This window comes from Lampris incognitus, chromosome 5 (genome assembly GCF_029633865.1).
Source record: "Lampris incognitus isolate fLamInc1 chromosome 5, fLamInc1.hap2, whole genome shotgun sequence".
NCBI lineage: Eukaryota > Metazoa > Chordata > Actinopteri > Lampriformes > Lampridae > Lampris > Lampris incognitus.
In genome coordinates, this window is record NC_079215.1 from 62,134,158 (window position 1) to 62,159,833 (window position 25,676).

Genomic DNA, 25,676 nt, shown 5'->3' on the forward strand with positions numbered 1-25,676 from the left:
TTTCACCCTGAGAGGTTCGTCTTTAAAAAAAGACGTTAATGTAAATATATTTACGGGTTCAGACATATTGTTTTGAGTGGAAAATAATGCAGTGAGATTCCCCAAGGCACCGGAAGTATAACTCCGCCCACACGTGACGTCGCGTCGTGACGTCGAGCTTAAGAGCCGAATGGTGCGGCAACGCTGAGCGCACCAGTTTATATACACTGCGAGGCGCAGCGGGGGAGTGAACGCCGTGACGACACAGAGGGGGGAGGAGCTGAGGGCACGTTCCCTTCCTGTCCATTATCCAAGCCGCTTAAGGCCGCTTCATAGTCTTGCGGACCATACAGACTGTACTCGGCTGGGGTCCTCGCGGACTAAAATGACGCAATGGCGGACCTCAGCGTACGTCCTCCTGCCGATGTCCCCGCGAAGCTCAATTTTTGTGACCACGCCTACCCGATCTGTTACGGAAACCCGAGTTGTTTTACGCATGCGCGACCATTCGTCTGCATCCTGGCGGCGTCTGTTGAAGCAATTTACGGTAGTCTCTGGGATTTAAATAAAATAATGTTAGGTGAATCGGCTGAGGGACCTGGTCTGCTGCGTCCTGTGGGCCCAAGAACCACGGCCTTGCCTGGAGCAGCGCCCGAGAGGGACGCACCGATCGAGGGCGTTCTGACAGGACACGGAGCAAGCTAAGCTAACTGCTAGCCCATATAGACCGGAAGTTCCGACAGTCATGCTGCTTGGCTTCATTATCCAGACAGCGGAGTTTTTGGACTGTGTTGCACTGAACACACTGTGTTGTTAACTCCGTGTGTGTGTGTGTGTGTTTGGCTTTGTTTTCTGGTTTTGGTGCTTTTGGAAATGTGGATGTTTTTATCTTTTGTGTTGCACTGCTGTGGGCTGGTGAAAGGAACTTCCGTTACATGATAGAAATGACAACACATTGTTCTTGATTCTTCATTGATTCTTGTTATCTTTGTTTTTATTCATGTTGAAACAGATTATATGTTTCATATTCAGTAAATATGCATGTTTCTTGTTTTTGTAAGGAACGTCTAACACGTGGCGCTAATGAAACAGAAGATGACACGTTTCCTTCTTGAATGACCACCTTGTTCCTGTTGTGATGAAGAACAATATGTGGAGCCAGTCTCGTCCTCCATGAAGAGAAAAGGCAGGTAAAACGCTGACGTTGCTTTAAGCTGCTCCGATGGCGGTGAGCTTTCAATGAAGTGTGTGGGCGGCACGGTGGCGCAGTGGTTAGCGCGGTCGCCTCGCAGCAAGAAGGTTCTGGGTTCGAGCCCCCGGGTAGTCCAACCTTGGGGGTCGTCCCGGGTCGTCCTGTGTGTGGAGTTTGCATGTTCTCCCCGTGTCTGCGTGGGTTTCCTCCGGTTTCCTCCCGCAGTCCAAAGACCTGTAGGTCAGGTGGATCGGCCGTACTACATTGTGTGTGTGTGTGTGTGTGTGTGTGTGTGTGTGTGTGTGTGTGTGTGTCTCTCTCTCTCTCTCGGCCCTGTGATGGCCTGGCGGCCTGTCCAGGGTGTCTCCCCGCCTGCCGCCCAATGACTGCTGGGATAGACTCCAGCATCCCGCGACCCCAGTTGGATAAGCAGTTTGGATGCTGGATGGATCACCCCCCCCCCCCACACACACACACACACAAGTGTTCGCAACCACAGACAGTTGTCCCCCCCCCTCTCTCCCCCCCCCCTCTCTCTCTCTCTCCTTCGACTGTTGCTGTTTGTGTTGTCCAGGAGGCGCTGCCCTGACTTCTGCCATTAGATATCTCCAGATGATTTCAAACCTGTGAGCATCTGCATACAGACCAGTGCCACTGCCACACATGACTTGACTTGTCTTTCACGTGGGGACAGACGAAACATTACAGCTGAAGATAAAATGGAGTTCGACACCTTCAGGTTCGGCACTTTGTACAAAAGGCTATCACCCTTTCCCAGAGCCACCTCCAAGCACCCCCTTAGATGCTCTTTTAGGATTTAACACTAGTCTCACAGGCGCCATCTCCTGGATGCATGATGTAATTAACACTTTTAACCCACAGTCTCTAAACAACCTAAGGACAGTTGGGGAACAAGACCCCGGCCTGTCTTTTGCAGAGGACCGGTGGACTTCAGCTGTCGACCTAGTGCACTCCTCATCTCCTTGTGCTAGACTCGGTCTAATACAATTCAAGATAGTTCACCATCTTCATCTCACTAAGGAGAAACAGGCAAGGATGTACCCAAACACTGATCCCACCTGTGACCGGTGGAAGACCACCACTGCAAACTGGCTGCACATGTTTTGGTCACGCTCAAGCCCTCAGACTTTTTGGGAAAAGGTCTTTGAATCCCTTAGTGACGTGTATAATATGACAGTTGTCCCTCAGCCCATTAGTGCCCTGTTTGGACTGAGGCCAGAGGACGCAGTGTGGTCGACTGGAATGTGCCACGTGGTTGCCTTTACTACCCTGTTAGCTCGCCGTCTCATCCTCCTCAACTGGAAGAGAGCGGGGCCACCATCCCAGACCAGATGGCTTAAAGAGATGATGTTTCACCTGAAGCTCGAAACAATCTAGTTTACATTGAAGGGGAAAGCAAATACATATGAAAGAGTCAGGAGGCCTTTTCTTACCTACTATGATAACCTAACCCAAATAACAGACTGGATAGTTCAGAACCTAATCTTTTCTTGGTTGGAGCAGAACTGCAGCAGTCTAATGAAGAATTAGTTTAAACAGATAAGAATGAGTGTATTTTTATCATTATTTTTTTTATTTTCTCCCTTGTGTGTTTTTGTGAATGAGGTCATTGTATATCTGTCATATATTTATTTGTACTCGATGTTATTTGGGAGGATGTTGGTTGGGGGGGTAGGAGACATGTTAGGGAGCAGAGGAGGGATGGGAATTATACTGGATTTATTTCATGCAAAGCCCAATAAATGTAAGTTTGAAATGGGGTTATGGCTCCCTCTTGTGGATACTCTTGGTACAGCAGCGGTTAGACAAAATTGAAACTAATGCCTTGCATAGATGGTCCCGAGGAGTGAGTTGAGTGGTTTGTTTTGATATCAAGCAAGCAATGAAAGTGTTATTTATACACCACTTTTAATATCCTATCAGACGGGGAATAATCAGCACGCCGACACAAATTCATGTAAACAGTTTAATTCATTTCACGTGACTGCATTTTCAATCATCAGCCATGACAAGTTAAATACAACTGTAATGTTTTAGTATTTGTGTTACTCTCTGCAATGTAGAAAGCGGCGATGACAAATTGCCAATATGCACATTACTACACCAGATATGACACTGAAAAACTAATGAGATGACATAATTTGTTATACTCCATCCATGCGTCCATTCATCCATCCACTGTCCAGTCACTGTCTTGACCTTATTCGGGGTTCTGGCTGAGGGTGGAAGTCAGAGAGGAACAACGGACACGTCCATTGTCACACACGCACATCCCACACACAATTAAGAGTTTCCACTTCATCTAAAATACACACCTTTGTGCAGCGGGAGGAGAGCATGTGTAACACAACCCCGTGCACACACAGGGAGCACGTGGATCTCCACACAGATGGGCTGGGATACACAGGGGCCCTCTGGCTGGGTGGAAGCGGTGCTGACCACTTGGTGTCCACGTCACTAAATCAAGCTGAGTAGTATTGAAAGACAGGTCCGGAGAGACCGGAGTGGTCTAAGAGGGGTCTGGACTGAGCCGTTGTTGTTCTGGCATAAAGATGTAAACAACCCTCGAGTTGTCAGGCTGTTCTCCACTGAAGCGGGTTCGACTGTACAAGATGGAATTACTGAAATCAGCTTACATGAACAAACATTAAGAGAATGGGTAAACTTTATATATACGTATATATCTGCCCGTTAAAAAGGAAAGAAACAAAAATCCACATTTCCGGCCATAGACAGGAATCCGTTGGATCTGTCTTGGGATGTCATTTAGTCTGAAAGGAAAAATGTAAATGGTCTTTTGTAAGATATGTGCAGAAATTAACTAAAAATAACATTTTTTGAAGTCACACACGCTTCAGATATCATAAGACACCATATCAACATCTTGTTTGTCTTATTCTGATTTCATCTTGGTTCTGGCACAAAACTGAACAGCATGTGTAACTGCTGTGATACCAGAAAGTTCCAGCAGGCTGGAAACACATCAGGATGGGTGCTGTCTTACGTTTTAGACCATAATGAATATGGATAAATAGTTTACCTGCATATAACCAGCATGTATTCATGTTAACAGAGGTAAATCATACCAGTGAGACAAAATGCTGCCAAAGCCCTTCAGAGCCGCTGCTCATATGCTCACCTTTATGAGGGTGACTGTCACTCCATAGAGAAGGGAAATGAAGAAGAGCAGGAGGAAAGTGAAGGCCATGTACCAGTCTTCTTCCTCCACATCTTGAATAACAACATCATGCTGGTTCTGGTCAACGTACACATGGTCTAGAAGTTCTGTAACAGTAGATGATGTTTGCCGAATTAAAGACCATCTTTAATGAAATGACTGCACCACAGACATAAAACCCCTGCCCAGATGTTTCTGAAGGGACATTTTACCCCTTGCAGGGGTAACATGCTCTCACAATGCAAGTCATCTGTCATGCAGCACACTGGTGTATGTACGTAGTCCATGTGTATAAAGTGGACGACATCGCCCGTCAGAGGCCTGGACATTCTGCAGAGCTTGCAGACGGGGTCTCGGTGTGTAGAGGGTCTGGAGTAAAATGCAGAACCCCTGAAACTCTGTGGTCATAAGTGCACCTTTCCATGTGGTCCAAGTGTGTCCTACATCTGAAAAGCGTTCAGCCTACAGTCCACATGACCGACACTGGGTGCACCCTGATGCTGATACCGCTCCAGAACAGTGTCCAGAGTCACGTGTAGCCACCATGTTGCTGCCGGTGTTGGAGGAACAATGGCTGCCGAAACGACGGACAAGAAGTGTTTTTAATGTAGGCTATCTTTTTAACACCTGTTATCATCTTAGCACAGCTTATTACACATTTACTACACCTCATTGTTGAATATTTGATGACTAATCAAAAAAATGAGGCTGAGGTAACAAACTCAGCCTTCCGAGCCGTCCCGCTTGCTGCTCCACCCTTCTGCTGATGTGGGGAGGGCTGCAGACTACCACATGCCTCCTCCGATACATGTGGAGTCCCCAGCCGCTTCTTTTCACCTGACAGTGAGGAGTTTCACCAGGGGGACGTAGCGCGTGGGAAGATCACACTATTCCCGCCAGTCACCCCCCCCCCCGAGCAGACCAACCACAGGAGGCGCTGGTGTAGCGACCAGGACACACACCCACATCCAGCTTCCCACCCGCAGACACGGCCAATTGTGTCTGTAGGGACGCCCGTCCAAGCCGGAGGTAACACGGGATTCGAACCGGCGAGCCCCGTGTTGGTAGGCAACAGAATAGACCACTACACTACCCAGACGCCTCGTGAGTCAGTAAGTGTGTTAAAGTTGAGAGCAGATGTCACTGAATAATCTTGAAGTCAGCAGCCCACAGCTTGCCGGTGGCTAAAACAAGTGTTTAGCTGTAGTGTGAGTGACGTGGTGACAACAACACCTCAGTGTGCGACTTTGCTTCACAAGTTCTGCACAGCCTTGGCCCACACTTGCCGTCTTACCACAGACAGGAAAATGCAAGTCAAGTAGGGCCTAGCTTACTAGGAACCCTGGTAACTTAGGTGCGGGTAATGGGACAGGCCCAGTATGGTCACGTGATCATTACAATGATCTGTCCTTGTCCAAGCAGTTGTGTGCTGGTGTGCCGGTGAAGTCCAGAAGCCACTAAGCAGCAGAACAAGAGGCGACGACAGAAGGAGAAGGCAGCAAGTGACCGCTGCAAGTCCCACTCCTGTCCATGGTGAAGTCCTGTGGTGCAAGATGTGGTGTTGTTACAGTAGTGCTGAGCCCATCGTCCCGTTAGAGAGCTCATTATTTTATAGAATACTGAGTTTGTCCTTTATCAGGTCGACTGTGTTAAGTCCACCCAGTCTCTAAGATTTGAAGCCCTTTTTGGAAGCATTTTAACATTTTATGATTGTTTTTATTGTCTTGTTTACATTTATTATACAACGATATCTTGTAAGAAACTGGTAAAATAAGTAAAAACTTAAATGTAGACAGTTAATCAGAACCAGCACTACTTCCTTCACCCCCGAGGGGACATGGGACAAGTGGCAGTGATTAAATGATTAAATCTATACAGTTAAACAAAGAAGAAAAGAGGGAATCCAGGAAAAAAGAAAACCGGAAATCCCGAAACTGGGAAAAAATAAAACGGAATGGAGAAAAAAGTAAAATGGGTTTTATGAGGCCCTACTACCCCACAGTGCAGAAACCCACATCTCCCCCTTTCAGCTCAGAGCAAGAAGAGTTCAAACTACCGTGGCTCACGGCCGCGGGCTACAGGGACCACGTGGCGCCAGTGCACGAGACATCTTTCTGGTCGAGCTTTGATATTTTGTGGGAGAACCGTTTCATCTTCTCGTGTGACGTGTTAATGAGTCGTTTACTTACTTGGTTTGGTGAAATTTAAGGCCAGTGTCAGGGTAACATGTGTCACCCTGCAAGTGTAGACTGCCCCGAGTGGCCAGTCAACAGGGGGCAGGCGGAGTCGGCTCTGGACGCTGAAGTCCCCCTGTGGTCCTCTGTGTGGCTCACTGGTGTTGTAGCTCCACAACTCTGTAGTCTCATCAAGGAACCAGCTGATGTTCACCGGTGCAGGCCTGAAACCATTTGCCAGACACACAAGCTCGCCAGGGCCATGGAGGAGGGTGACTGAAGGTGGACTCGGTGTCACTGGAGCTGGGGAACACGTGTCACTTTTATAAATGTTCTTTGAATATAGAGAATTAAGATCCACTATGTATGACACCCATGAGAAAGTATGTTCAACCCAGTGAAATGAAACCTTCCGGCTGCTCCGGGAACGCCTTTTAAACCTGATGTCTGAGTCAATAAACCTTCACCTGCACCTGCCAGCAAACGGGTGGAAAGGTTCAAGTTGTACATATCCAGTTACGTCCACAATCCCGTCCGTCTGCTCGTCCTCATAATGGTGGCCGTAACTTGATATGTACAACTTGAACCTTTTCACCCGTTTGCTGGGAGGTGCAGGTGAAGGTTTGTCGACAGTTGTGTGCATGTCGTTGACATTGATCCACGGCAAATCTTGCAGGCATCGCGGAAAATATGCCACTGTCAATAGCACGCGCCAACAAACAGGAAACTAGTATGACCACTGCAGTAGAAACCGGAATCGGCACTGTGCAGCTGTCCCGGTCGCTGCTCCACCCCCTCTGCCGATCCGGGGAGAGCTGCAGACTACCACATGCCGCCTCCGATACATGTGGAGTCACCAGCCGCTTCATTTCACCTGACAGTGAGGAGTTTCACCAGGGGGAGGTAGCGCGTGGGAGGATCAGCTAATCCCCCCAGTTCCCCCTTCCGCCTTGACAGGCGCCCTGGCCGACCAGAGGAGGCGCTAGTGCAGCGACCAGGACACATACCCACATCCGGCTTCCCACCTACAAACACGGCCCATTGTGTCTATAGGGACGCCCGACCAAGCCGGAGGTAACACGGGGATTCGAACCGGCAATCCCCATGTTGGTAGGCAACGGAATAGACCGCCATGCTACCCGGAGGCCCTGTTATATCTGCGTGTAGTTTGAAGGTACGTTGAACGGTGAGTTTAGCCTAGCTTAGCTCAGATGGATATCTACTTGGACCATTCGTAGAATGAAGAGAAATGGTGAATGGCAGGCTAGCGAGTAACAAGTATGAACACTCGGTTTCAAAGAAAGTGTGTTTCCCTTCTTTTAAGAGGATCCCGGTAGACCTGCAGCAGCTGAGCTCAGCGAGGCCAGACTCCCTGTCAACCTACCTTCACCCTGCAAGCACAGCCACATGCACCCACGAGTTGTCTGACTTTGTCTAAGTAGGATACACAATAGAAACCCTGGAAACCCAACTATTCTTTTAGACAACTGTACATTACAAGTGCTGATGCTTCCTTCTACTAAATATTATTATTTACTGCTTACCAAACACAGGTTGTACTGTGCTTTTGAATAGTTCCTCATATGACTCGTGTTTTACTACACAGGAATATGCAGCTTCCTGGTCCCTCTCGGACCGCCGGGATATGTTCAGTCTGCTGTTCAGTGAGAAGGTGTTGCTGTCTGTGTATTTCCAGACAGGGCTGATAGTATATTGTAATACTGGCAGCCTCAAGGCGTCCTTCTCCCAAAACACTAAGATGCCAGAGGGGGAAAATCCAGTCACAAGGCAAATGAGCGTTTCCATGTTTGAGCCCGGCAGGTCCGTGTCATTCAGCCTTGTTATCTTCACAAATGGCGGCTTAGGATCTTTTGAAAGGAAAAAGGAAGACAACAATGAGCAGAGTATTTTGCTCTTTTCATTTCCATCATTTCATTTATGGGAGCACAAGCGACAGTTTAGATAATGGTGAGGTATTAATGCAGGGTTGATTATTGATGCCACCCGTTTGTCCTGCAATATTAAGGCCCTGGTCACACCAGCATTTACGACAGGGATGTTTCCCGCCAAAACCAACTACTCTGAATGAAACTGTTGCTATCAGTGGATTTGCATCCGGTAGCAAAGTAAATTTCTCGATGACGTCACGTAGAGTTCAGCTTTGAGGAACTCTGACATGCAAATTCACACTGTCAACCAGTAGCAGAACTGCTTGGACTGCGTTGGCATCTGATGGGGCAGTGGCTAGTGAGGATCCAAAATGGAGGAAGCTCCCTGTTTCACTAGCGTTAAATCATCCAGTTTTAACTATTGTGCTCTGCCAGAAGATAAATTACTACACAAGAGAAATGCAGCGTGGTTTGCAGTTGGTTGTGAAGCAAGACTGGATGGTCTCACCATGTTCCATTCATTTCACTGTGCCGAGTGTTTTTTGGTCAGCAAGTTTGTTCCCACAGGAGCACGCAACATTCTTTTGCACTGCCAGTTTCTGGTGTGACCGGGGCCTGAGGCTGCAGGTCAACTTTATGCTTGTGTTGGTAAGGATACCTCTACTTCTGCTTATGTGCGCCTCGTAACCCTGTGTGGAGCATAGGTGCTTCCCCTCACAGGATACTTGCGTATATGTGAGCCAAGCCTTTGCTGATACGTTCAGGAAGCTACGAATGGTCTCCGTCCCATTGTCGTGACTCAGCCGTGGTTCAGTCAATGCCCTCTGAGACTTATTTCCACCAACTTTCCAAGTGATGGAGAAATCTTCAAGATTTTGACCAACCAGAAGACAGGTGAAAGCCAACTGTTCATCTGTCTGCAGTTCCTGGAGAGCTGGACCCTGAATGAAGACACCAGCTTTCCGAGATGATGCTGCTGTTATTGAAAATAAAATAAAAAAAATGTTCCTTGTCAAAGTGAACAAGACTATGATGTACATGTCTGACTGGCATATCATTAAATAAAGACCAAATGATATATAAAATACAGCTCCTTAATACTGGATGACTCATCGTGGAACTCTTATTGATCATGAAAATACATTTAGAAATATTCTGAACGTACAGTTATAAGTGGAATTATAAACACTATATTTTCATATTTACTTCGGGGTAGTGACTGTTATTCTACAGTTAGTGTAGGTTTTTACTTCCCTTTTTGTTTCACTTTACCTGAACAGAAGCCCATTTCATCGCGGACAGTTTTATTTAAAACCTTGTCAGAGACTTCACAAGTAAAGACCACTGCTTTTGTCCACTCGTTTTGAGGCACATTGAGATGACTGATTACTGCCACACGACCGTCTTCACCTAATAAGATGTCTTTAGTTGATGCCGATCTGTCCTGAGACCCAGAAAGCCATTTGATTTGGGGACTGAAACCCCAGCCAATGCACAAGAGTTTCTGTTGTCCTGAGTCTTTACTGGGGACCAGAAGAAGCTCCATTGACAGGTCACCTAAATGTCCCCACACAAAGTCAAGAATTACTATTGAAAGAGTTTGACAAAGAGACATTGGACACCAACAGACTAAACACAACTGACAACAGAAGTTCAGCTGGTCACCTACCAAAAATCCGTCCGGTTGAGTCTGATACCGAGCTGTTGACGAAGCCTTGGTTCACTTTGCAGGTGAACGTGTTGTCTTTTCCCTGGTGGGTTTTTGGAACTGAGAACTGGAGAGTGGTTGAAGTGAGGCCTGTGACTTTGGAAAGATCAACAAATTGTTTTTCAGATATGTCACTTCCGTTGGCCTGAAAGGTGACGTAGAGGTCGCTAGAGGAGAGTTGTCTGACATCACACTCCAGCACGGCATCTTCTCCATGAAGCAAGTGTGGCAGAGATCTTCTGATCAGCACCGACGGGGCCCTGTCCGCTGTAAGCCCTTTGAAACAAACACAGGGGTTGCTGCAGAGTTCAGTTGTATCAAATATCACATGAACATCATTTGGTACAGGTGACTTACTTATATCCACCGTCTTTTCAGCTGGAGGGGAGCAGGGGTGTTCAGCCCTACATGTCACGCGACTGTACGTCATCCACTTGTCTGTGGAAACAGTCAGGTTGCTGCTGAAATAGGTCTTGCTGCCGGTCCGGTTCGGCACGATTCTTGTGGCTGAGATTTCTTCCCCATCGACATGCCAGGTCACCTTGGCATCATAGACAGTCTCAACCACACACGTAGCCGTCACCTCGGGCTTTGCCATCATCACTGTTTTGAAGCTGGGGGTCTCCAGGTGAATGCAAGGAGGGGAGGAAGGGTAAACTGCCAAAAGATCACTTGTTTAGCGAAGTCGTGTTTATCTGACTCCATAACAGCCATATCATATCTTTAAATCTTTATATCCAGTGGCAACATCTCTCATGATTATCGTTCAAATCATTTGCTGGTCAAACGAGTCAAAAATCAAGTTAATTTAACTTGAGAGCATTGATCAAGTCAGACCAAACATCCTGGATGTTACTTCTTGTAACTTCTTATCTTTAACTTCATCAATCAAACATGCATTTGCCAAGCTCAACATCTTCTCTCTGAATGTTTAGACTTTTGTCATCAGTTGTGTTCTGCTGACGCCCCTAAATGTACATTTTAAAGGAGTTGTAGTGTGAAAGGCGTATGTTGAGAGGAGTGATGGAGCAACGACACTGCTGCATCGTCACTGAGAAGTAGCCGCACTTACTTGCACAAATACTGATTGATTTGCTCAACTCGGCATCGTGGTGTTTGGACTTGCACGTGACATTTGAGCCATTTGTCCAGTTTTTCCGGTCCAACTCAATCTGGCTGCTTAGGCTGAACGTTTTTTCCTCCTTTTTCCCAGCTTGAAACTTCTTTTGGACCGGAACGATGTCGACAGCATGGCTGTCTATTTGCCACTGCACCTCTAGGTCGTCTGGGTAGTAACCGCTGTAGGTGCACACAAGGCTCACTTCTGCAGCCCCAGAGACCCACCTCCAGTCAGGGGACATGGTGACGGTCGGATGGACAACCCGCTGCACTGAGACACAGGAAGTATGTATAAGATAAGCGTTTCTTTTCATCTAGTGTGTTCAACGTGAATGTTTGATGGCTCGGGCCCTTTTTCAGAGCCGCTGGAGATACACATACCTGTTGTGATGTGTGTACATGTCACCAAGTCTACCGTCAGTACTAAGTCTGTTGTCTTGTTACCCAGGCTAGAGGGCGCAGATGTACTGTCACAGTGGCAGGAGCTTAGTTTCGGGTGGAGCTGGATGGCTGTTGCACAAAAGCTAGAGCGGGGCAGGGCTGAGCGAAACAGGCAGGAAGCAGGCGGAAGCGTTGGATAACATGCTGGTACCAAAAAAGCTCCCGAAAAACAGAAGTGAAAGACTGAACAGAGCAGCGGTGCGTCGCCAACAGCAGGTGTGAAGTTTGGCTCTGCCAGATAGGGAACTAAAGTGTAACTCTAAATATCTCAGAAGTATTTACATGTGGGCTTCTCTCTCTGTTGTGCTGCTTGACTGAGTTCTCTGGCCTGTTTTTACCACCACACCGCAGTAACGGTCCATTTGAATATGGAGCTGGACATGGTCTGGTAAGTCCAGCTGCGGGGCGGTGCAAAGTAAAATACACATTTCAAAGCAAACAAGCTGCAGTTAAACACGTTTCAAAGGCAGAACCAGCACCAATATGAGAGGCAGATATTAAATTAGATCTGATCATTTAAAAGCCAACAGGACCCCAATGAGAACCTACTCGAAGAAGTAGGAGAGAAAAAGTACCAGTTCCCTAAATCATTTTCTTCAGTTACACATTTATTATTTTCAATGAGAATACAAAGCCGACATAGTGAATGAGAGAAATGACGGTTGTGAACACTTACATTCTGAACAAATGAGTAGACAAAGAACCAACATGTGAAACATTACTTTTTAAAGCAATCACTCGTCACCTTTTCCACGTTTTCATTTAATCTGGAAAGGAAAAAGAAGAGAAAGACTGACTCAGAAACAGAAGAAGAATCACTATGTTGTGTCTCTAGTAATGACATGTGTTGTGTCTCAGCCATCTTTTATAACATCATCCTTCTTCTTTTCCTCACTGCCACAGGACAACAGCTTTGTGTGTTTTCATTCTTGATCGTTTCTCTTTGTTTCATTTAACCTTATTCAAACCCTGTTGTTGTGTGTAGTTGTACAGGATTGTGTTGCATTACCACATCTCCCGGACCACAAGGGAATCGCAGTATAAGTCTCACTCAGAGAGAAAAACATGTTGTGAGGAAACAACAAGTCTCTTCGGTGTCTATGTATACTCGGGGTGTAGACCCCTGCACGGCACTGTTTTCTTAATCCTGCTCCCACTGCATTTATTCCTTCCTTTTTTCTCTTTTGTGATTTCCCCCCTTTTCTCCCCAGTTGTACCCGGCCAATTACCCCTCTCTTCCGAGCCGTCCCGGTCTCTGCTCCCCCCCCCCCTCTGCTGATGCGGGGAGGGCTGCAGACTACTACATGCCTCCTCTGATACATGTGGAGTCACCAGCCGCTTCTTTTCACCTGACAGTGAGGAGTTTCACCAGGGGGACGTAGAGCGTGGGAGGCTCAAGCTATTCCCCCCAGTTCCCCCTCCCCCTGAACAGCCACCCCGACCGACCAGAGGAGGCGCTAGTGCAGCGACCAGGACAGCGCCGTGTGTATAGAGAGAGTCTGGCCATCCTTCGATCTTTGCAACACGCGCTGTGATTGGCTGAGATTGGCCCCTTTGGTCGAGCGGTTAGCGATTCCGCCTCGTGGTGCAGTACAACGCTGGTTCGAATCCCGCAGCGGGCGGAAGATATGCTCGGTTACATTGGTGGCAGCTGTGGTGTCCGGAAGTGTGCAGATCCTCATAAGTCTCTTCAGAGCGCACGGGAAAAACTAAGCGCGAGGGCGCGCTTCCGGGAGAGGGGGACTACTGTAACCTACAAGAAGACTCGACCTCCTGCATCTGTGGTGTTACAGGACTGAGGTTTATTTGCTTTGGTTACATGTTCAGGTGTTCTGCTTGAAAGAGGGAGATGTGATGTGTAGTAACTAGGCTTAGCCTGTGGTGGCGCTGCTGCTGTAACGTACCTGTTGAATGACATGTAACACCACAGAAGAAGGCCTTCAGTAAAAAGACAGTCAAGCTGAATCAGCGTGCTATCCGTCTGAGTTATTGTGTCGCCTCATTGTTAATCTAATTAACAATACGACTCTTTTTATGACTGCTGGGATAGGACCTTGTGATGGACTGGCGGCCTGTCCAGGGTGTCTCCCCGCCTACCGCCCAATGACTGCTGGGATAGGCTCCAGCATCCCCGCCACCCCAGTTGGGACAAGCGGCTTGGATAATGAATGAATGAAATGGCTTTGGAATATATATCGCAGGAGCAGCCAGACGAGTAAAAGAACAGCGACTTATAGTCCGGGAAATATGCTAAATCCAAGTTGCATGATATACCAATGCCAGATATTGAACTCTAACTTATCAAACCATGCTGTCTCAGAAACTATTTCATCCTTAACGTTTTGTAATGGAGGCTCACTACCTTGATGGCAGTGGTTCCGACGCTATAGAACAGAGTGATGAGGAAGAGGATGATGAAGGTAATGGCTGTTTTCCCGGTGCTATCTTGCTCCGTCTCTGTGGTGTGACCCCACTGGTTGTCTGTCAGAAAAATAAATTCTGCATGAAGAGATTAACGTGGTGTTACATTGGCAGTTTTACCTTTGTCCTCCACTGAATTTCAAATAAATTAAGAGTTCATACAATAGCCACCATATAGAGACTACACATCCTTACACGACCCAATATTATTACTTGATAGCTGTTCCTGGTGCCCTTTGTACACTCGCAGAAAATATACCCAGAAGCTGTCTTCTCATTCACACTGATTCTGTTGCCTTACAAAGAACATGGTTTATTCTGCAGCTTTAACTAGTGCACATGGTGTAAGGGTTTTGTGTGCTTCTTGTGTGCTTATTCTTTGGACTTGACTGTATTTGAAACTAATACTCAGGCGTGCAAGAGGCAGTGACCAGACTGCCTTACGTCTTTTCATTCCCAGCTCTCCAGTTGTGTATTATGGATTACTAACTGAACAATACTTTTAACCTTAGTCCTAAGTCCACAATACATATTTGTCTAACAAAATGGAGATGTTGGCAAAAACAGTGATTCCTGACTTGCTCTAGAAAGACCCTTCTTTAAAAAAGAAAAAGAAAAAGAAAAGATAATGGCATGCATGTGGCTTGGCTTGTGGAGTACTATTGTGAGTCCTTAAAACACAGTGATGTATTGGGAGCCCAGGCTAAGTGATTTAGTTCTTGAAAAGATATCTATTTTGACAGGCTAAAACCAACAGAGGTAACACGGGCACATGAGACAAGACAATACAGTACAAATAAATGCACCATAACAACAGAAAACAACAACTAATAAGTTATTATTAGTCATCTAGTCATGTAGTTGTTAAGATTAGTGTCATTTAGGCTTTACTTGTTAGGCTGTTTGGGGGATTTTTCATTTTTATGGTCAGTGATGAGTATCAGACGCTTCATTTTAGAGCATTTAATTTTGCATATAAACATGTCTATGGCCTACTGGTCACTATACTTTAAGCTGCTGGTATGCTGATACCTCCATCTGATGTGTACTTTCTTCAACTTGTATGTTAACTAAACATATGGCATTGCAAAAATGTTGAAATGAGGATACAAACTGAATTGAACATACATCAAAACAGTCCTGAAGTAAATCTTTTTTATTTTGATTTTAGTTCTGCATTTAAAGACAAACAGCATGTCATATCACAGGCAACAAACAAAACACACACATAGCAAAACACACATGGACACAACATCACATCTACTCGGCCTTGCAAATTTGAGGGATGTTAAGGCTGACGTTAACCAGGTTGGGTTTTTCATTGGTGTTTTGTACAAAGGACCTAATAATGACTCCTGTTGTTTTCATCATAGACTCGTGGTAGACAACGCAGCTGAACACCTTGTCATTTTTCTTCCAAAGGTCCAAGCTCAACGTAAGCTCACTATATACAGAGTAGAATCCGCTGTTTTCTAAAAGATTTGTGGTATTGAATGTATAGGTAGGTGGATCTGCTGCCACATCATCAACAAGCCAAGACACTACAAGCTCCTTGGGGTAGAAATCTTTCACATAGCAAGTCAGGATCACCACGTCATTACTAGTTTGTTCTACTGGACTCAGCAGAAAAACAGATGGACGCTTAATCGTTTCTCCTGCAAGCATGAGAGAACAATCACAACTTAGTGCCAGAACTGAGAATGCTTCACACAAACATATATATGTGTGTGTGTGTGTGTGTGTGTGTGTATATATAAATAATCCAGTGATTCAAGTAAATTCTTTATGAGACAGACAGCACAAGCCTGTTTCCTGCCATAAGCAATCATCAGCTGATGATTACTTATGGCAGGAAACAGGCTTGTGTATATTTTATAGATATGTTAACATATTTGACATTTAACATTAAAATATACTATATGTAAAACATGCACTAAATGACAGCACAATACATTGTTAGTCTTTCATGTACTGTAACCAAAAACATTCTCACCTTTGTCCCTTTGAAAACGCTCCCTTACAGCTTGAAATAAGTCTTTGTGTTCAACAACACAATAATATTCCATCCCCTCGCTCCACTCCTCAAACAGGACATCCACTTCAATTCTGTAGAGGTTGTGGGGTCCTCGGCTGCTCTTATGACTGTCCTTGTTTAAAGGTTTCCCATCTTTGTCCTGCCACTCAACAGACTCAACGGATCCTTGTTTTTCCAGCACTTCACAAACAAGTTTTGCTTTTTTGTTCAGAAACAGGTCTTCCAAACTGAGGGGCAAGATCTCAATGTCAACATATACACATGGGTCAGTACATGTGGTGGAACCTGTAGAGAGAAGAGTGGTTAAGCAAGACTGAACTGTTACAACTGGGAAATCATTAGAATTGCAATTATGATCATTTCTGCTTTCCATAGGTTTACTCACCCGGTGTGGTATTATAGGGCACAGATTTGTTGACATTTTCTTCTTTTTGCTTAAACACACATGTAATCTTGGCTTCTGATTCCGTCCAAGCACTTTTATCAACCTGGAGATAGTTTACGACACTGTACAAAGTCCCATTCTCATTACGTTTGGGCTCAAAGGAGGTCTGGATCTCAGAGATTTTGTCACGGATTTCCTCATCGTCTCTGAGCCATTTGATTTCATGAGCATTTGGTGAAAAATCAGTGGCAAAGCAGGAGAAGGAAGCTGATCTCTCATTCTTCATCTCAGGAGAGATCAACACGTTAAGAGTTGGCAACTGATGAAACTCGACTGAAAAACAAACATACACAGATATATGTATGCAGAAGCAGAGAATGATATATATGCAGAAGCTAAGGGCAATACATGTGCTAAAGTGGAGAGTAAGAGACTAAAACTATATTCATTAACTTTTTATGCCGTGTTAGTAAGAGCTTAAACTGGTCACCCCCCCCCCAACATGTTTGGTTGTCACTAGAGTGTAAATGTGGATTTTTTTAAAATTTACAACATATACAAAATCAATAAGGGGTGGGGCTTCAGTACATGCTTCTGCATATCCATTGACTGTACATACAAGCTAACACTGACAGAGTCCCACACAGCTGGAAACCTGCCCTTGACTAAACAGTCGGCCTGCAACAACAACCTCATCACCATTCTAACAGCCTTTCCCATATTCTCTGAGAGCTTCACTGCCCAACATTGTGCACAATCTGCTCTCTTTGTCCTCTCAGTGTCCCTCATTCAGTTAACACTAAGAGGCTCAACTTCCTCTGAAACTACAACAGACAAACCAAATAGAAACCACAACTAAATGCACATCTGTGAGGAGAAAAAAAACAAGTAACAAGTCAAATTCAGCCTAACAACTAACTGTACCACATGATTTTACATTATTGTGTGGTGCATTTCAACTGGACTACTTTAGCCTTCTGGAGAACTGGCTTGCCAAGTGGCTCCAAATACTTTCTTGACTTAAATCACACACTCCCCCAGTAAACATGGCTTTACTTTTTAGGCAATGCGATGCAACTGACGTACTAATTTGTTTTTACGATTTGCAAGTTTGATACCAACTGATTGTGACTTCTTGTGGTAGACCTGTTAAATATTCAACATTTTGTGGTGTATTTGAGTTGCACATGCCATGAACACGCTTGTCGAATTATGACCAGAAAGTCCATCAGTTAGCCTGATAATCCCGTTTTGAATGGGGTCAAGCAGGGGGCAGGTAACACAACTCCAAATCACAAATGATCTCTGCAATTATAAGAAATTACTGGGCCTCCCCAAAAATTAAAAGCCCCATGTGAACAGAATATAAATGAGCGGGTAAATAAGTATTTAGGTTAAGCCCGCTTGTTGTTGACATTCGATAGCTATCTTCTGCCTATTAACATTTCTTAAAGAGGGATTTTGACACTTGTTGATGTATGTGTTGTACATTCGTTGTACGTGTTGGTGTAAACGCGAGTCTGGAACGGCTGCACTGACCCCCCCACGACTTGTAATATTATTAAACCTGCAATATTACTCTCCTCTAATACTGCGGTAAGAAGATTTCCATGCCACGGCAGCTGTACTAAACAGGATTTTGAACTGTGATTGTTGGTGAAACAAAGTGCAGGAAGACAACAATAAGAAAACCAAAGGATTATGCAAGTAGATGGAAGGAAGCAGACATATTACTACACGGTGCATATGTTAAGTGCAGATGGCCTACGTTAGGATGGAAAGAGAGGAAAAAATACGAGCCAGTATCTCGGTTTGCATGGGCAAGCTTAAGCCTTTCCTTTCCAGCAATGTTCAGCTTGCCACAACCTGCCACTGTCGCAGTACAACTTGCTGCAACTTGTCACTGTCGCAGTACAACTTGCTACTGATACAGTACAACTTGCTGCAACCTGCCACTGTCGCAGTACAACTTGCTACTGATACAGTACAACTTGCTGCAACTTGCCACTGATACAGTACAACTTGCTGCAACTTGCCACTGATACAGTACAACTTGCTGCAACTTGCCACTGTCACAGTACAACTTGCTACTGATACAGTACAACTTGCTGCAACCTGCCACTGTCGCAGTACAACTTGCTACTGATACAGTAAAACTTGCTGCAACTTGCCACTGATACAGTACAACTTCCTGCAACCTGCCACTGTCGCAGTACAACTTGCTACTGATACAGTACAACTTGCTGCAACTTGCCGCTGATACAGTACAACTTGCTGCAACTTGTCACTGTTGCAGTACAACTTGCTACTGATACAGTACAACTTGCTGCAACCTGCCACTGTCGCAGTACAACTTGCTACTGATACAGTACAACTTGCTGCAACTTGCCACTGATACAGTACAACTTGCTGCAACTTGCCGCTGTCACAGTACAACTTGCTGCAACTTGTCACTGTCGCAGTACAACTTGCCATTGTCACAATACAACTTGCCGCAACCTGTCACCGACACAGCACAACGTGCCGCAACCTGTCACCGACGCAGCACAACGTGCCGCAACCTGCCACTGACGCAGTACAACGTGCCGCAACCTGCCACTGTTGCAGTACAACTTGCCGCAACCTGCCACTGACGCAGTACAACTTGCCGCAACCTGCCACTGACGCAGTACAACTTGCCGCAACCTGCCACTGACGCAGTACAACTTGCCGCAACCTGCCACTGACGCAGTACAACTTGCCGCAAGCTGCCACTGACGCAGTACAACTTGCCGCAAGCTGCCACTGACGCAGTACAACTTGCCGCAAGCTGCCACTGACGCAGTACAACTTGCCGCAAGCTGCCACTGACGCAGTACAACTTGCCGCAAGCTGCCACTGACGCAGTACAACTTGCCGCAAGCTGCCACTGACGCAGTACAACTTGCCGCAAGCTGCCACTGACGCAGTACAACTTGCCGCAAGCTGCCACTGACGCAGTACAACTTGCCGCAAGCTGCCACTGACGCAGTACAACTTGCCGCAAGCTGCCACTGACGCAGTACAACTTGCCGCAAGCTGCCACTGACGCAGTAAAACTTGCCGCAAGCTGCCACTGACGCAGTACAACTTGCCGCAAGCTGCCACTGACGCAGTACAACTTGCCGCAAGCTGCCACTGACGCAGTACAACTTGCCGCAAGCTGCCACTGACGCAGTACAACTTGCCGCAACCTGCCACTGACGCAGTAAAACTTGCCGCAACCTGCCACTGACGCAGTACAACTTGCCGCAACCTGTCACTGACGCAGTACAACTTGCCGCAACCTGTCACTGACGCAGTACAACTTGCCGCAACCTGTCACTGACGCAGTACAACTTGCCGCAACCTGTCACTGACGCAGTACAACTTGCTGCAACCTGCCACTGACGCAGTACAACTTGAATAACATGGAATTACAACTATCATGAGGTTCTTTGTGTTTCCTTTGTTCCTGTTCCAATCTCTCTTACAACAACATAGCTTTGTAACTTTGCAGATATTTCTAAGACACCTAAATCAGTTATTGATTTCAATACTGAACCTTGTTTTTACTTTGGTCACTTAAAAAAACAACTGGATGACATGAGATATTCTGTTTGTTACATTTTTTTCTTATATTTTGTCAAATCCAATATATTTATGAATTTTTTCTGCACATACACTTTTGCATTAGAAATCATTTCTGTTTAGAAATATAGAAGACAATTAAACATTTCTGTAAGGAAAAGATAATTGTAAAAAATACTTAACAGAAATTTCTTCATTATACGCGAAGTACTGATCTAATAAATGTAATTTAAACCAACTCACATGTTGGATTAAAAAGTGTTTGAGTTTTTCATCATCTACAAGTAACTCACCTTTCTTCTGAAGGCGGCATTGTTTTTGTCCTGCTGAATGCTCAACAACACAGTTGACAACTTTCCTGGCGTCCCAGTAGTCTCGCTGCACGCGGACCCGACTGACTCCAAAGTAAGCCCTGTTTTTCTCAACAGCGGGGTACTGAAGTACATCAGGCAGGGCAACTCCCTCGGCGTTGGTGCATCTGAAGCCCAGTGAGGCGGGTGTAAAGTCGGTGGCGAGGCAGCCGAGAGTCACGGTGTCTCCGGTCTCGGGGCCACATTGCTCCAGAGGAAACACAGTAGGGGCCTTTGGTGTGGCTGACAGAGGAGAGACAAACCGTCCTTACAACAGCAATACACACATTACATGTCTCTCTTACTGACAAGTCCTCCTGCAGGAAGTCACACACATTCTAGTGTTGCTCGACTAGAACAGGGGCACAACAACCTCCCTGTGATAACAAAGGTCGTGTTAGTTTCACACCAGTAAGCAGTATATTGAAAGTAATATTTTTTACCATTTATGTACTCAACAAAGTCCCCTGAACATTCCTCAAACTACATAAAAAGTGTTGGTTAACTCAGGCTTTGGAAAACCAGAGAGGAATCTGTGACACTGTCAAATATTGGCTTAGGCATTGCTGTAGCTTATACTGCACATCACACAACCCATTTTAATTTCCACATTTTACACGGCTGAAACACTGCATTCTGCTTTTTAAACTGAAGTTTCCCCTGGATAAGCTCGGCTTTGGTGAAGGCCGTCTGGTAGCAAATACACAGAAAATACCTTTTGCTTTGATTTTACCAGCAATTAGATATAAAAGCGGAATATTTATCACTGCAAAACGCTTGCTAGAATATATTTAAAAAGAACTGTGAAAAATTGAACATTTATATGAGAAATGACACCGACTAAGTTAATGCCTAATTAAAATATTTGTTTGAATATTGAAATATTTCCAGACAACTATTTACTGTTATTTTTCATTATTATTTCTATCGGTTTGTATATTTTACTGTTCTGTTCATGTCTTTTTAAAAACTTAAGTGAGAAAAAAAAGAAAAACGCTTGCTAGTTCGTACTTTCCTAAGTAAGCTATTCTATAACGATAATAGTGATAATAATGACAGCACTGTGCTGCGTATCTTTACACTTAATTAACATTTTAAACACATTACGTTGCAACGGCAGAAATCTGAACCTGACATTTGCCAACTCAACACAACCAAACTGCCTCTGGCCGCTCAAACACAAAGTAGAGAAATCTAAATCCTGAGCAAATAATCAGTGTGGGTTTCAAACTGTGCATGATGTTAAAAGTCTTACCTGATGAAACGGTTACTAGTGAGTAGTTAACACCCAGCTATCATCATTACACAATTCATTTCACACGGCCAACCAGAACTACCGTTACCGGCATTATCACTACCTAGTATCCACATCGGTAGTGCCGTGGACCGGCAACTATAACAGCACAGAACATTTTGCAACTGCTGATAAATGAGATTGTAAATGAGCAGTAAAACTACTGTTTTACAGTAGCAACATGTGACCGCCAGATTATATAGGTGCAGTCGTTTCATTTCATCTCTACTTAATCCCAACAGAAAAACACCACAAATTCCAAACTTGCTTCTACCCTAAAATGTGTTATGTTGAAGAAATGAAGACGTGTGTGTGTTATCAGAAATAAGAGTTTCTCTTACCTGATGAGACCGTGACCACCGTGCCTTTTCCCCAGTAGTCAAAATAAGTGTCACAGTGCTGTAACGTCACAGTAACTCTGTACAAAAACCAGTGCCCACAAAAGACTCGACTCTACGTTATCCGTGGCACTTGGCCATTTCAGGAATGTGTTCTCGTTTACTTCTGTGTCTCTGATTGGGTCTATTTAGACACGTCACAAACTGATGTTTAACAAAATACAGAAAAAACACAGAACTAGAAAAACCCACACTGGATGTGCTAATGGCTTATTGTACAAAATATGAAGCTTTGAGGAAATTAACCGGTTTATTCCCAAATGTTTCTTTGCAATTTGAGTACATGTATTTTACTCCTTTGACCTCCCCAACACACAAACTTGATGCCCTTTTTGATTATTTGTTGGTTAAGTTGGTGAAATATTAGGTTTTATACTCCGTCACAATAGTGACCGGTGGAAAACAGCGTAGTCAGAATTCATACAAACTGTTCAGTTAGACCGATTTACACATTTAAAATCATAACAGCAACATATGCAACACAGAAGAATGAGACATGGTTAGAATTTACTTCATAACTATTACTGTTGTTCACGTAACACGTTTCAACTTACAATAACACAAAAACTGCCGTTGGCAAGCTCATGTGAGGGTGGCTCATTGATTTATGACCAACAGAAGCCGGGACATGGAAACTAGACACCACGTACAATCCAACACTGTAACAGTAAAATAAAAGGTGTCATCCATTATCCATACCGCTTATCCTGCTCTCAGGGTCGCGGGGATACTGGAGCCTGTCTCAGCAGTCATTGGGCAGCAAGCAGGGAGACACCCTGGACAGGCCACCAGGCCATCACACAGGGCCGATACACCCACACATTCATACCTAGGGACAATGTAGTACGGCCAATTCACCTGACCTACATGTCTTTGGACTGTGGGAGGAAACCGGAACATCTGGAGGAAACCCACGCAGACACGGGAAGAACATGCAAACGCCACACAGTGGATGACCTCGGGCGACCCCCAAGGTTGGACTACCCCGGGGCTCGAACCCAGGACCTTCTTGCTGTGAGGCGACCGCGCTAACCACACCCCTTTGGAGCAATAAACAGTAAACCAAAACCCGAATAAACATTAACATTGAAATAGGCTACTACAGTCTGAAATTGTACATTAGCTTACTTCTGATGATTACAGCAGGAGACGACGGGGCTTCGTATTGAACACTGAATTTATGTCATTATAGTCCAACGAGTCCGTCAGGATTTTTTTTTTGGAATTTTCTGCTTTCATTGGATAGTGATAGTAGAAAGAGAGGGGATGCCATGCAGCAAAGGGTGCTAGGCTCCACAATTTATATCCAAACCGGATTGTTTTGCCCCTGATGAATTGCTTGCAACATGCCTGCCACAATAAGTATCATAATTTCGTCAACCGATAACCATTTTGACTATGGCATCGTTTTGTAAGACTCATTCAGTGCACTGAAGATGGGCTGTACTTTGTAGGAAGGGTCGCTGTTGGCCTTTGAGTCATCTATCAGATGGATTGACTGCAGGAGTGGGAGGTGGGGAACACCAATTAGTTCTCATGGACATCTGTCTCATCCTCCAGAGAGTTCACCTCTGCATCGCCATTCATAGTCTACCTGTAATACACCCGCCAGTCCAACGTGTCAGGGTCACGGTTTGCCTTGCTCAGGCGTGAAAAGTACACGCGTGTCTGAAGGTGCAGTGCCAGCAGGGGGCGATGATTAGGGTTAGACTCTCTACCGCCAAATGAAATGTAATTAACATGACAACACTCATAAGCAACAGAAAAAATATTAAAAAAAATATAGCAGCCACGTATACCTGATGGGGAGGGATTTTGGAAAATGCTGCATGCTTTTCTTTTTTTTTAATTTTATTTCTGATTTTTCCCTTTTTTCTCCCAATTTAGTGGCCAATTGATCCCTATTTTAATTCAAACACCCACCCTCGTATTGTATGCGTTCGCCAACTGCATCTCTCCGGCCGGCAGTCTCGAAGGAAAGCGCCTCCCCACTTTCGTGACAAGGCGAATCCAAGCCGAACCACTGTTTTTCCGACACACACAGAGACGCATTCACATGACGAACACAAGCCGACTCCGCCCCCCTCCCGAAGACAGCGTTGCCAATGATTGCTGCTTCATCGAGTCCGGCCATAGTCGGATCTGACGAGACCGGGGCGCGAACCCCAGTCCCCAGTAGGCAACTGCATCGACACCAAGCCGATGCTTAGACCGCTACGCCACCGCGGACCCGCATGCTTCTTTTCCTCCGTGGGGAGTTGCTGGCATTGTGCTAATCATCGCCCCCTGCTGGCATTGCACCGTCATATACGCGTGTACTTTTCACGCCTGAGCGAGGCAAACCGTGACATTGACACGTTGGACCGGCGGGTGAATTACATGTTTTGGCGTGATACTGGGCTGCGGTCACAATTGGGACCATTAACAAATTTACACCTCTTACGACCAAAATATATATGCAGGAGTACAATTCTCAATATATTTCAGTAGTACAGCCTTTAAAGAATATATGTACCAAATATTATAGTTCTATCTGTTAATTAAGGTGTTTCACTTACTTCCTTTTGTAGAAGTCTGAGGAAGACATCTTCTTCCTTAGGCGCAAGCAGGAAGGGTAGAGGCTAGTTCCCATCGATGCAGAGAACGGAAATGGAGTAGAGAACGGTCAACTGAGCATGCGCGAAATGCCTCTACCATGCCTCCACACGCCCCGCGTAGCATCCAGGCGCTAGGATTCTAGGAAGACCCACCCCTACTCTGCGTCTGATTAGTTAACTTTAACCCTAACCCCGCCCTAGCCCTAACCTACCCAAACAACGGAGGCAACGAGTACTTGCGCATGCTCAGTTGACCGTTCTCTGCATCGATGGGAACTAGCCTCTACCAAGCAGGTAGTAAGCTGGTCTGGTCATGTGACCTTTCACACTAGTCACATGACATTGGTAAGTTTTAGTCAAGACAATCTATTTTCCATTTAAAAGTTGAATTTCTTGCCCAAAGCCAACAACAGCACTTTTAGAGATTCCAGAAAAACAAAAACAATTCATGTTAACCGGGGTTGCAAGGCTGAACCCAATATGCCGACACAGACAGACTAACGACCGGAGACAGGGGCTGGGCAGAGCAGGCAGGACTGTGGGAAACATGGGGAGCCGGGTCTAGATGAGGAAACAGGCAATGTCGCAACATAAAGGCCAGAAGTGTAGGCTGAACTGCGCAGGCACTACGGTCTGACAAGGTGGATGTGGCAAGGCTGGGTACATAAGGGGTAGGGTTGATTGCTGTAAATGAGATGCAGGTGGTGTACCTCTGCTCTGCTTGCCACACACCTGCCTCCAATCCTGAAGACACATACACACACAAACAGGAGACAGCGAAACTAGGGCAGGGGGAGTAGCCAAGATAAGGGAGACAATTAGGGAGACTGGGTCAAAGAGGGTGAGTCCTGGGAGGGCCCCCCCACAGGCTTGTCACCCCCCCCACAGGCTTGTCACCCCCCCCACG

General features: G+C 45.6%; 1 protein-coding gene and 1 pseudogene across 1 annotated transcript in view; both read right to left on the bottom strand.

Annotated features, from left to right (window-relative positions):
* The window catches only part of LOC130113067 (uncharacterized), a 1,140,561-nt gene that overhangs the window by 748,677 nt on the left and 366,208 nt on the right, over positions 1-25,676 (bottom strand). Inside the window, exons 12-13 of the mRNA XM_056280578.1 lie at positions 10,103-10,798; positions 9,706-9,990 (exon numbers count right to left, since the gene is read on the bottom strand). Of these exons, the coding sequence (XP_056136553.1) occupies positions 9,706-9,990; positions 10,103-10,798 (981 nt within the window). The remainder of the gene's footprint in view (positions 1-9,705; positions 9,991-10,102; positions 10,799-25,676) is intronic.
* Positions 12,302-25,676, bottom strand: part of LOC130113251 (Ig mu chain C region membrane-bound form-like) — a 90,564-nt pseudogene continuing 77,189 nt past the window's right edge.